This window comes from Sabethes cyaneus, chromosome 3, assembly GCF_943734655.1.
Source record: "Sabethes cyaneus chromosome 3, idSabCyanKW18_F2, whole genome shotgun sequence".
Taxonomy (NCBI): Eukaryota; Metazoa; Arthropoda; class Insecta; order Diptera; family Culicidae; genus Sabethes; species Sabethes cyaneus.
This window is the reverse complement of record NC_071355.1, coordinates 47,184,564-47,198,634: the sequence shown is the minus strand read 5'-3', so window position 1 is coordinate 47,198,634 and position 14,071 is coordinate 47,184,564. Positions and strand designations below refer to the sequence as shown.

The window sequence follows — 14,071 nt, the reverse complement described above, 5'->3', positions numbered from 1 at the left end:
GGAATTCATCATAGAAAAAATTCTTGCCTTCAAAAAACACCCACATGCCAAATATGGTTCCATTTGATTGATTTGTTCTCGAGTTAAGAGGAAATTTGTATTTCATTTGTATAGGAGCCCCCCTTCTAAAGTGGGGAGAAGTCCAAATTCACCATAGAAAAAATTCTTGCCTCCAAAAAGCTTCACATGCCAAATTTGGTTCCATTTGCTTGATTAGTTCTCGAGTTATGAGGAAATTTGTATTTCATTTGTATGGAAGCCCCTCATCTTAAAGGGGAGAGGGGTCATAATTCCCCTTCTAAAAGGTATGGGGTTCTAATTCATCATAGAAAAAATTCTTGCCTCCATAAGCACACACATGCCAAATATGGTTCCATTTGGTTGATTAGTTCTCGAGTTATGAAGAAATTTGTGTTTCATTTGTATGGGAGCCCCCCTTCTTAATGAGGAGACGGGTCTCTAACCATCATAAGAACCTTTCCTGACCCCAAAAACCCGTATATGCAAATTTTCACGCCGTTCGGTTCAGTAATTTTCGATTCTATAAGGAACGTACAGACAGACAGACAGACAGAAATCCATTTTTATATATAAGATAAGATTCCAAATAGAATGTAGTACCAAAAAGAAATATGGTTAATGTGAGTCAAATTATATGAATATAATATGAAGCGTAAATAGTAAAATGAAACAGAGTATATATGCGCAAAAGTAGAATAATCTCACCAGGAATCCTTCGAATGAAATAAATTGCGTGATTTGATTTTCATTCAGAAACGGGAAATACAAACTAACGTTCGAAAATGTTAATTTACGTCTCTCTACATTATTATTTTTGGATGAAATTGCCCAAGGAACCGGATAATATATTTTTGCACAGTGGTACAAACAGCGAAATACGTGATTGTGTGATATTGCGCCGAAACGTGAAGTTTTTCGCATGTAGTATCTTTAGGAACATTTCTTGGTATAACAAACCCCTCCTTGTGAGAGAAATCTTTGGGTGATTAATTCCCTTGAAAATGAGATACGAAATTTATTTTCTCGTGTATTCGAGATACAGGTTTGGTACTTTCGACAAAGCTGTAGTAAATATCAATACAAACAGTTTTGTTAAAGACACCATACTTGTATCTCTTCATGGAAATTATCTATGAAGCGTTATTTGTGGACAAACCCTTTAAAACAGTTTTTGAACCCTGACTTATTCTGGTCAATTTTTACGTGTTCATAGTGTTCTAGCAAGTTATTTATCTTGGTAAAATCAACGTTTCTGTAGAACGTTATGTTCTACATATGTTCTACATTCCAAAGTTTCGGAGAATTTGAGTTTTTCTGGTGAAAAATAGTATTTTTTAGAGCTTAAATATTTCCTAAGGTGGCAAATGGTGGCACATCAAACAATTCCTACTTAAAAGTACAACAAGAAACCAGTAAAAGCAAGTGTCAATTGTTTGTAGCCTCAAAAGTTATAGTTGTTTTAAAAATTCATCTCAGTCATGTTTACAGAACAATTAAACTGTACTTCGGATGCTATAAACGCCATTTTGTTTACGTTGACAATCTCTCTAGCAAGTTAAAGTTCAATTCCTTCATTGGGAGTTTTTCCGACTCCAACCTATGTTCAATTCCTTCGATGTCTTTACAAAAGAACACACTTATAATGGGCTGATACCGAATGACCGAAACACAAATGGTCGAATCACGAATGGCCGAAACCCAAATGGCCGAATTTCAACAACAGTCACAAAAGGCCGAGTATTGAAAGATCGAATTTTCCCGGAATGATTAAGTAAGCTGTACGTCATATATAGTTAAATATGTTAAATAAAGGTGTAGATGAGATGACTCATCATCAAATGTTGTTTTAGAAAAATGCGAAAGGAGAGAGCAATGCAAAATTGTACAAAATAAACTTAGTTAGTTATTTGGAAGCTTTTCTCTTATTAATTGCGTCAAATAATTTTAAGTTTACATTCATTTTCGAATTGGAAATAGCCGAAAAAATTGTTGTTAATTTAACTTGTGAGAAAGCGATTGTCAACGTAAACAAAATGGCGTTTATTGCATCCGAAGTACAGTTTAATTGTTCTGTAAACATGCCCGAGATGGATTTTTAAAACAACTATAACTTTTGAGGATACAAACAGATACAGTCAATTGACACTTGCTTTTACAGGTTTTTTATTCTACTTTTAAGTATGAGTTGTTTGATGTGCCACCATTTGCCACCTTGGAAAATATTTAAGCTCAAAAAAGTACTATTTTTCACCAGAAAAGCTCAAAATCTCCGAAACTTTAGAAAATAACATGTAATAATGTTCTACAGAAACGTTGATTTTAGCAAGATAAATAACTTGCTAGAACACTATGAACACGTAAAAATTGACCAGAATAAGTCAGGGTTCAAAAACTGTTTTAAAGGGTTTGTCCACAAATAACGCTTCATAGATAATTTCCACGAAGAGATACAAGTATGGTGTCTCTGACAAAACTGTTTGTATTGATATTTACTGTATCTTGAATACACGAGAAAATAAATTTCGTATCTCACTTTTAAGGGAATTAATCACCCAAAGATTTTTCTCACAAGAAGGGGCTTGTTATACCAAGAAATGTTCCTAAAGATACTAACTGCGAAAAACTTCACGTTTCTGCGCAATATCACACGATCACGTATTTCGCTGTTTGGATCACTGTGGGTTGTGGTCGTAAAAAACTAATTGGGAAAAAGCACCATGCGTTCGCTTCTTTTTTAAAAGTGAATGGAGGCGCCCTGTAATACATGCGATTTTAATGCTTCACTTAACCACGAACCATGCGCTGTCGTTTTTTCGGTTGGATGGAGGCTCTCATATCGTTTCAATTTTCAATTTCAACAACGATTGAATTGGAACCTTAGGATAATGTTCTAAAAAATTTCATGATAAGTTGGTCTCTAGGTACGCCGCTGGTCGAACAAGCCAGCTCCTGTACACTTACAGCTGGCTGCGAATTCTGTCGAATAAATACAGAAGCTCAAATTTCGAAAAAACGAAATATAGCACAAAGGTTTTGCTTTGCTTTTTCATTAAAAGTGATTCGCACCTTTGCTATTGTTTTCGGAATTGAAATCGATTTGGAAAAAAATTTTGTCTATCGTTTTAAGTACACTAAAATGGCAAAATTGTTGACCTAAGTTATTAAAAAATATCTCGGGAGGTATAAAGAAGACTCTCTCGACGAGTGCTGATACATAACGAATAATTTTGAAAATCGGTAGTGAAAATAACCATTAACCACAACACAATGATTAAAGAAAAAAAACTATCAAAATTATTCTCAAATTTGTGTGTCAAAAGGCATATTAAATGTTTAATATTGTCAGTTGCAAAAACGTCCTATTTCTATTCACCTCTTTGCTTAGTGTTATTTTTTTCTGATCGCTTTTTGAGATGATGGGAAGGCTTGGTGGAGAACAGAAAAAGGAAGCAAAAGTATGTTGTTTGGTGTGTCTTGTAACTATTTTAAAAGAATGATGAATGAGCAAACCCACGTTTGTACTGCTAGATATTACAGGGATTTCTAGTATAACTTTTCATCTAGTTGGGTGGATTTGAGTCATTATTCTATTCTGATGAAAATTATTTTAATAATTTGAGTTTTCGGTTTTTATATAAAATTTACACTGAATCTTGCAACATTATAATTTTACATAATAGTGGTCATTTCTTCGTCTTATCAATTTCCACAGTGCTCTCGGAAAATGTGTCCGCTTAGCATTCCTACGCGTTTCCCCGCTGCTATAAAATGAACAATCCAATCTGATTTGATGTTACTCTTTCTTTCTTCCTTTCTCCGGCAGTGATTCATCGATATCGACGCGGGTGGACATGCTGACACCTGCGATTGAAGTATACAAGCCACCCCTCTGACACAAGGACGACACCCTGGAGAGCAACCTTGGCAACCCGTCGACCAGTAGCGATCTATGACGAGGTGCAGCGTTGCTGGCGGTACGCTTCATCTGCTGAGCAGACATCGGACATCGCTTTCCTTCTATCTGACGTGAAGTGGTCAATGGATAGCTAGCTCTGGTGATGTTTTGTATGTGCGTAGTGTATAGAAGATAATCGCGTACGCGTCCCCAGCCAAAGTGATATGTGACTACCCGTCGAAGCTGTTGCTGTTTCATGGCCGGGCGCTACCAACGCTGCTTTCTCCGAGCGCTACTGGCCGAAACGATAGAGACACTTGTTGGCCCGGAAACGTGCGTTGTTTGCTATTACTGTGACTACACACACTCCGGGGGACAGCGACAAGCATGCTTGCCGTTGAGATGTCAATAGACAGACTCCGTATGAACGCACACGTAATTGTCACAAATATGCAGTCCACGAGCATAGTAAGAGAACAAGCGATTCTGCTTATAAATTTTAACGCAAGATGGACGAAATAAAAGCAAAGTGTGCCAGAATGTTGAGAACTTGGTCTTTATCGTAGTTCAGTTTTAATGCTGACCTCACTTGGTACACATTGCAGGACAATGATGCTACCGTTATTTTTAAATCTTAATTGCAGTGCAATTCGGATTCCGATGGATGCAGTCCAATAAAAAGGTTGTCCTATTGACAATAAAAGAAACTGGATAACCGCTTCTTATGCAGCTTAACTTGTTTCGCTCAAAATCATACTGGTTAGTTGACAACAATAGACTGTTCTACATTTATTTTTCTTATTAATCTTCAAAGCTGCCACCCATTTCCAGTTGATTAAATCAAATAGTAGTAGAATATTGCACAATATTATTTTAAACGACAATAATTTCTTTTAGCCATGCCAAACAGCAGCAGATTCGGTGGTGAAGCCACGACAGCAAACTAAACAAACTGTCTCTTTTGGGTGTCAAATTAAACAGCAAATCGATCTAATAGGGTTAAAACTAATTGACTAGAATGGAAATCCACTAATCATAGGTGCATACAAAAACAAAAATCGTCTAAAATCTATATACACCGACTAAAACAGCTACATAATAAGAAAAAAAGGATAAATTGTAGCAAAACAGTCTAATTGGTAAGGACAATTTTAGTCGTAAGTAGGATTACACAAGGTAAACTAGGATCTAAGAGCTAGAGAATCCATCTCTACCGTCTAAAATTTAGTATGCGCAAAAGATTCCCCAACTTGAGCAAAAGAAAAGCTAGAACAAATGAAAACCCCATTAGTTAAGAGGTAAGTTTTTCTTTGGTCATAAGAATGCGGACAACATTCGTGCAAAATAGGAGCAATCGCTAAGTGTTTCTTGCGCAAGTAGTAGCGGATGTTTCGAGAGGATAGTAGTATATCATCACTGTGAAGACAGCAATAATCCTAATCTATTTATTATAGTATTGGACATTTTAAATAGCTCTAAAATTGCCATGTTGTTTCGTTCGCTAAAGTTCGCAGATACCGTATATGTATGTATCTTCCGTTCGCGACTGTTGAGTTCCAAGAGTTTAGACGTCAACTGGCTTAAGATTTGCTTTTTGCCTTCTCCCGTTAGCCCGAAGCTGTTCCACGTACTGCAGCAGCAGCTTTCGTAACAATTGTTGTGGTTTGAAGCCTTCAAATTGTAACTGCCAGCGAGCGGTATTGGAGAGTATAAAGTGAAGAAACTGTTCCTTTTTTCTATGTGCCCAGAGTAACAGATGCGCAAAGTCTCAACAAATGTAGTTCACTCATGTATCGGTGTAGTTTGAGTAGCGAAATATTTTATGATCTTTTTTCGTTCTTCATAGAAACGCATTTAGTTTATCAAGTATAGTTTGTTAAGACCAAAGGCGGACCTTGGCGATTGAATTACTATGGGATAACACTCCGGTGAAGACGCTGCTCGGAAAAATGAAAAAATATCTACTATAAAATATGTTTGTTTCATTTGCAACGTTGCAAATTTAAAAATATTTCATTTCTTTTTATAAATTTAAAAATAAGCTGCAAGATATGATGATATTGAAGGAATGCATATTGAACTCTCGATCTACATGAATGACTTAAAACTACGTATAGTGTCAAAAATTACATAAGTTCGATCTCTAAATATTTTAATACCAACATTAAAGTTGAATTCGTTATACACTTGATTAAAGACTGAGCAAAATGATCTAATAGGTTCGTTCTGCGCGTGCTCTTTTCTATGGAAATGTAGTAGGTATAAGGTTTTTCCGAGTAAAGGAAATTAGAGTACACTTGTTCAAACTGATTACAATGCGATTTGTAGAGGACTAATCTGCAGAAAAACCTACCATTCAGTGTAGCTGCCTACAATTCTCAATGGACCTCACACGCAAGAAAATTTTCAGGTCATCTGCGCATAATGGTCTGAATCCGTCGGGTATCATGAAGCAAATATCACTGATGATTATAGAGAACAGCGGTGGTCCGAGATTACTCCCTTGTGGAACACCAGCAGGATATTCAACAGCATTCGATTCGCGACGGCCAAGTTTCACACGCAATCGACGGTTGGCGAGACATGATGCTTACTTACTTTTTTCACTTTTTCGGTGAGAGTACGCTTATCGAATCCCTGCCGAATTCAGGAACCGTCTCCCCATTTCTCGGTCTTGGGCTGCCGCACTTCAGTCACCCCTAGCACCCGCTGCTCTAGCATGCATCCAACGGGTACAGGGTCTGACTCGAAGTCGTTAGCCTCTGTCTGGCTCTACTAAATATTGTTTTCGCTGGTCTCTCATCCGGCATCCTTGCTACCTGGCCAGCCCATTGTAGCCTGCCGTATTTTAGTCGCTTCACAACACCCGCAATCTTGTATACTTGGTATGTGTCATGATTTATGCGCCTGCGCCACACTCCTTCGTCTAATATGCCGCCAAGAATTAATCGCAGGATCTTACGCTTAAAAACGCCAAGAGCTCGTCGGCTCTTTCAACGTCCACACTTCCGTAGCCGTAGAGTACTACCGGGAGAATAAGTGTCTTATAGAACGCAAGTTTTGTACGGAGTTGCAGGCTACGGGACCTCAGCTGGCTACGTACCCTTCGAATAGCACCTTCCAATGCAATGTTGAACAGCAAATTCAATAGTTCGTCACTTTGCTTCAAACCATCTAACGTCACAAACGCGTCCGATGTGTCACCTGCTCGGACTTGATTTTGAACCATCAAGGGTAGCACGTATCAGCCAAATAATTTTTGTTGGAAAACCATGTTCAAGCATAATCTGCCACAGTTGATTTCGTTTAATTGAATCGTACGCTGCCTTAAAGTCTATAAACAAATGGTGAGTCTGCAAGTTAATGTCCCGGAATGTATAGAGGATTTGTCGCAAGGTGAACATACAGTCCGTCGTAGAACGTCCCTCTCAAAATGAAATGTACTGTATAATAACTGGAACAGCAATAGATGTTGAGTCACATCGTCTTCACTGTGCGATATTTCAGCATCCATTCGCCAAGCATGTACGAATGTTAGAAATGACAAGGTATTGGTCAATGTCCATTTGGTATCCGAAATGGCCCTACAGCGTTTATTTCCAAAAAAGTGTTGACATTCAAACAAAACATGATCGTTTTGCGAGTAGGCAGGGCTATTTCCAAGGGCCTCGGGTCACTCTCTTGCTTACTTACTACTATTATGGTCCAGAAATCGGCTCCACTTTATTTGGTCTTAGGCTGCCATTCCCAATCGCTCCGAATACCCGTTGCACGAGCGTCCTCCTCGACAGTGCACATCCAACAGTTTTGCCGGGTCGATCGGGTCATCGACTTCTTTCGGGTTCCCTTGTGAATATTGTCTTTGCTGGCTGGATGAATGTCCAGCATTCTTGCCGCGTAACCGACCCATTGTAGCCTTCCGCAGTTTACACTACAACTCGTGAATTGTGCGTCTGAGAGACATTTTATCTACCAATTTTTTCCCAAAATGATCGTGGGATCTTCAAACCTTCAAAGACACCAAAGCAAGAGCGCGTTAGTTGTTCTCCTTTTGCGTCAACGAATCTTGGTCTTAGGTCACACCGAGCATATTACGGTTTTGTGCGAACATATAGACTGAGAGACTTTAGCTACGACTTTAGGCTCTGTTAGGGACTAAGACGCTACCCGCTTGTTAGCGGGCTCTTGAGCGAGCATTCTCGCAGCTACCTTCTAATAAGGTTTTAAAGCCGTATGTCGACGTCGTTCGAAAAACCTGGGATCATGCGGAATTTCATAATCACGCCTTCCTGCCTTTGAATATCGATAGTCTGACACCCAGCTTCGAACTATCTACCGTCACAAATGAATACGATATCTGTAATCTCTCTCATCAGTTTGTTGGAAAACTATGTACATTCGTAATCCAGTATAGCTTATTTCGCTAAACTGAATCGAACGCCGCCTTGAAATCATAGAAATATGTAGAAACATGTAGAGCTGAGTATAATCTACTATCTTTCTGAATAGAGTACTACATTGTCTTTTCAATTTTTGCTGCTAAAGGTTAATAAAGCAACCTTGGTTGGTAGAGCCACAGCCTGTTTATCATGGTCAATTTTTATCCTGTTCCCCTCGATGACTCCGTGTTCGTCAACGTTCAACATCGGACGTCAAAATGTTATTTCCAACGCCTGGCCACCTCCGATCTGTCGGTAATCAAACTTTACTCAGCGTGGCTGCACGTAATCTGAGTTTACCTTATAGATTATTACGCTTAACTAAATCGTACGCCGCCTTGAATCTTCCTGAATAGAATGCAGCACGGTTTTTTCAATTTTCGCAGCTAGAGGACAACAAAGCAGCTCTGGTTGGCGAATTCATAGCTTGTCCAGCATGGTCAGTATCTATCCTGTTCTTATCGATTGCTCCGTGTTCTTTACCGTTCAACAAGACATCCAAATGTTGTTTCCAACGCCTGGCCACCTCCGATCTCTCGGTAGTCAGGTTTCTTCCAGCATCGTTTCATACAACCGAAGTTGACACCGTCCGGTTTCAAATTTCGTTGATCATTTTATAGAAGCTTCTTATAATGTATGCAATGTATGCAATGGACTGATTTTGGATGGCGATAAAAAAAACTACAGAAGATAATTCAATGGAACAAAGTTTCTTTGAATCCTACCGTTATTAAGCCTGTACAGAAAAAATAGACAGCGTTATCATTTGATTTTCAGCAGCCGTGGTAGAAACAGTCAAGCGACTGCGCTCGATACGTTGTTCGTACTACCAGCTTCGCCCCGGAGCTTGGTAAATATATTTGTCGTTGTCGTTCAGTGTCAAGTAGGGTTTCGACTGACACTTCTGTATAAACTTCTCCAATTTGCGCCATTACACAGTATTTTATTATTATTATTATTAAATCAACGGGCTCGAGATAGCCCAAATGATTGTCGATAGTTACATAAAAATACAGTCAAGTGAGTAAAATACAAATACAAAAGCAGTTTAAACATAAGTCTACATCACTCGCGGTTTACTGCTCCCGAAAAAAATAATGATGACACTTGATTAAAAACTCGCTGCAAGCCACCAATATCGCCATTCATAGAGTAATTAGTGCGACGAACTGGTAGTCTCAGCATTGCACTATTACGCAATGCTTGTGGTTGCAGAGTTATGTCAATCTGCTCCATTAGCGCAGGTCTGTCTATTCTACCCTGCAGGCAATGCGCAATAAACAAAGCTCTAGAGGCAGCTCTACGAACACAGAGAGATTCTAAGTCAATCAGTTGACAGCGGCTTACATAACTAGGTAGACGGAACGGGTTTCTCCATGGCAACCTTCGCAAAGCGAAACGAAGAAATCGGCGCTGAGCTGATTCAATTCTCTCTGTATTGTTGTTGTAGTTAGGATTCCAAACGGGCAAACAGTATTCCAGGATGAACCGCATCAGCGAACAATATAGTGACTTAAGGCAATATATATCGGAGTATTTTTTCGCGATCCTGAAAATGAAGCCTAATGACCTCGAAGCTTTAGCGTCAATGAACGAGATATGCTCCTTGAACATTAACTGCGGATCCAAGATAACTCCCAGGTCTTTAATATGCGAAACACGTTCGATCGGTGTGCCATTGAGCTCATAACAAAACAGGATCGGGTCTTTTTTCTGGAGAAAGTGATTATTGAACTCTTCTCCGGGTTCACTAACATGCGGTTCACATCGCACCAAGTGGCAAAGGCCTCCAACTGATTTTGGAGAAAGTGGCAATCGTCTGTCGAACGGATCTGGGAAAACATTTTCAGGTCATCCGCATACGAGAGTCGAGGGCATTTGATAGCCAAATTAACATCGTTGAAGTAGAGCATAAAGATCAAAGGTCCTAGGTGGCTTCCCTGAGGAATACCTGAAGAGGCTAGATACCTAACGGACCTACAATCTCCAATGGGAACCACCAACTGTCGATTGGTCAGATATGAGCGAAACCAGCGCAAAAGGTTGTCGCTAACGCCCAGTCTATGTAATTTTGCAATTGCGATGTCATGGTTTATCTTATCAAAAGCGGCCGACAAGTCTGTGTATAAGACGTCTGTTTGAGCACGGTGGTTCATACTTCCCGTTATATATGATGTCAGACACAGCAGGTTAGTGGTGGTAGAGCGCTGGGAAATGAAGCCATGTTGATCGGCACTTAGATATTGCTTGAAGTGAGACAATAGAGGTTTCATGATTACCAGCTCAAATAGTTTTGAAACTGTACTGAGCGATGTGATTCCTCTATAGCTGTTCACATCTCGTTTGCTATCTTTTTTATGTACAGAAAACATGTGCGCAAATTTCCAACACGATGGGAATACGCCTCTAGAGATGGACATTCGGAATAGATAGAGCAATGGCGTCAACAAACAGGATATGGTCTCTTCAGGAATGCAGAAGGTACTCCATCAGGTCCAGGGTTGAAGGACGACTTAAGCATGAAGCGACTTTTGAAATTTTCTCGAAGTTGACATCAATGGCACCTAGTGTTTGACCATAAATTGGAACATTGCTTGCTGCTAGGGCAACATGGTCAATGCTCAATACCTTGTTAGTGACACTTGCAAATTTGCTGGAAAAGGAACGGCATATATCCTGAGGTGCGCCAGCGATTTCCCCGTTGTATTCCATAGAGGACGGGATTTCATCACTGTTTAGCCGGTGCTCGGATCTCTCGGGCCAAGGCGCGAACGATGGGGCCATCTTGCTTTTGGTCTTGCTCTTCAGCTTTTGCTGCAATTTACGGTCACGCAACACCGTCGTGCCGGAACCAGGCTTCCGTTCGACGCTCTCGTCTTTCTCTAGAAGGGCGAGCACAATATAAATGCCGGATCGGTCTATATTCAGCAGCTATGAAGCCCAGCATCTTCGCTCCGAGCTGGAGGTGGCAGTACGAACAAAGCATCGAGCGTAGTTGCTTGACTGTTTACGCCAAGACTGCCATAAATCAACTGATACCGCTGTAAATTTTTTTCCGAACATGTTTAATAAATGTAGGTATTCGGGAGTAGTTCAAAACTATTTTCAGAGAAGCAAAATAAACTTTTTTGTGTGGGAGATTGAAATTATAAATTTAGGCTAAGTTTCTTAACTTAAGGGAAAGCCGCATTATCGTTTGTGCCTATAGCTTTCGCTAGCAGCAACGTGTTGTAATATCTCCTTTGTTCTTTTCGAAACCTATATAGATGCTACATTTTGTTTCGAGCCTTGACCTTTTGGTTTTTATTTCAACAGACTTCGTAGCCAGCTGTAATATTACAGGACTGACTAAAAGTGCAATAAAACTGTAATTCTAGCTTCATTTGCAGTTCTGTTTATAAAAACTGAAAATCAGTTTACGCCGGCGTCTTAGCAATAGTTCATTACATATTCAGGAAGTTAGTTGAAAAAATGGTTCATGTTGCCGGAGGTATACGTCGGTTGTGCTGGAAAATGCTAAACTATAAATCTGAATAAATCTCGGTTTGTCAGTTCCGCTTTACTTTTCCGCATGTGACGGAAATTTCACGTGACGGAAACGATTGGATAACGTTTATCATTTTTCCATAATGTAAAATAAATAGTATGTGCAAGATAATATTGAAATCAAATACATACCGTTCGCAGCTAGTTGATAAATATTGAAAACCGAACTAAACAAACAGAAGATATGTTATCGAGACGCGAGGCGGACGGCTGCCGATGAAAAGCCAAACAAGCGAAACACATAAATCGTTAGTAACCGAAGCGTGAGCTCGGAAAAATCACATCAGGGACTCATTTGAGGGAGGAAAACGGCTCACTTGATATCGTTTCGTTAAAGGCTACCGCTACGATCAAGTTTTGAACAATCAATGAAATTTGATTATTGTCGATTTAAAAAATTGCATTTGTTAGTCTTCAAGTCCAAACACGCTACACTGCTATTTATACGAACCAATTCATATTGATGATTAGTTTTATCTGCCATTATTTATGCTTGACACGGCAGATCGTCCTTAACGTCCGTACTTGGAAACTGAGGCATTTCGCACGGCACAGGCATCTGAATAAATTCAAAATTTCAATTCGAAATAGATTGAATGACTCCGACCGAAGCGCTCTTTCTATTGTGAGTAGCAATAGCAGCGCTAGATAGCAACGAATCCGGGACTCTTTCCACCCTACTGATGATTCGGCGTGGCAGAGGCAGGCAGATAAATAACAAAATAAGCGTGAAAATATGATGCCTGGCGGGAATTTCGGTTCGGGGAAAAGTATTGCTCTGCACTGTGCACAGTCTGATATCGAAGCGTGACGCGGCGGGAAGACGCTGCCCGATGACATTGGCATTTCACATCACGGTTCGTAATTAAAAGTTTTGTGTCGCAAATCATTTGAAGTTATTTCGTGCGTATCTGTCATGTACAGGTTCAAGCTCGATCAATTTATTTGATAATTTGATATGTTACGCTTTTTTCATAAAATTAATTGGTTATAAGTGGATTGGATGTTCAGCGCTAAAAAACAAAACGAAATTTCTGCCAGTAGTGCTCGAAAGTTGCGTGTTTCGAATAAAAGTTCCCTGATTTGTCGGTAATATTCTTTTCGCATCAGCAATTTAACCTTTGGAAGTTACTTTCCCGTCAATAACGACTTGCACACGTGGAACTCATTGCTGAACTGAGCACATATCGTCGTTAGTGTCTAATATTGTTTCATCCACTTTTCACCGAACTCTGCACAAAATTGCGGTCATCAGCGACTTCAAGACATCGCTAAGTAGACAAGCAGCCCAGACAGGCTTGGGTAAAGCTGCCCGACGATCGTCGTCGATGTGCTTACAAGCAAAACCTCATCCAACAACTTGCAAACCGGTCGGTCGGTTCGGTTCGTTCGTGCAGGCTTTTTTTTTTTTTTTTTGTATGCCAGAAGGGCATTGGGTTAAAAGGCCACTGCGACAGTCTTAATGATCGTCTTTTGTGGCAGGCCCCGATTGCTGTACACAGTTTACGGATCGCTCATACCCATTGATGGAGTTGAGCGGAATAGTTGTAATCCTGTGCCCCAATTCGGTACTACATGGTTTATAAAGCCAATGACCGTTTTGGGATTTAGGCTCCATACCTGATATGGAGTAAGAAGGAAACTTCCTAAGAAGTTGTGCCTTGATAATGCAAGAGCTCCGCAATAGCAGAGCAGATGCGCTGAACTTTCAGGTTCAGAGTTACAAAAGCGGCAGGTGTCAGATGATACCTTGCCGATATTCTTTAAATGATAAAGAGCGGGGCTGTGTCCTGTTAGGAGTCCCGTGATCGTGCGTAGTTCACTACGAGTTAAATGGAGTAGTTTTTTAGCTACTGCAGGGTTTGGGTAGATAAACTGTTTAGCTTGTCTACAACCCTGTGTTTGATTCCAACGGGATGCTATTTCTAGCTTTTCCCATGTCATCAGTTCGCCTTTCACGGCGGATGTGGAGGTGCCCAGAAACGGTTCAGGACCAATAAATTGCTGAGCTGATCCTTGTCTTGCTAGGTTGTCAGCAAATTCATTGCCCTCGATTCCGCAGTGACCGGGCACCCAAAGTAATAAAACTTTGTTTTGGCGGGAGAGTTCCCTCAATGCTGTGCTGCACTCCCAAACTAATTTGGACACGCATTTGGCGGACTTGAGAGCC

The 14,071-nt window shown here is 40.1% G+C and overlaps 1 protein-coding gene across 1 annotated transcript in view; it reads left to right on the top strand.

Moving 5' to 3' along the window:
* LOC128743607 (protein tipE) overlaps window positions 1-3,914 on the top strand; it is a 29,760-nt gene extending 25,846 nt beyond the window's left edge. The window contains exon 2 of the mRNA XM_053840212.1: window positions 3,845-3,914. Within this exon, the coding sequence (XP_053696187.1) occupies window positions 3,845-3,914 (70 nt within the window). The remainder of the gene's footprint in view (window positions 1-3,844) is intronic.
* Window positions 3,915-14,071: the final 10,157 nt, after the last annotated feature.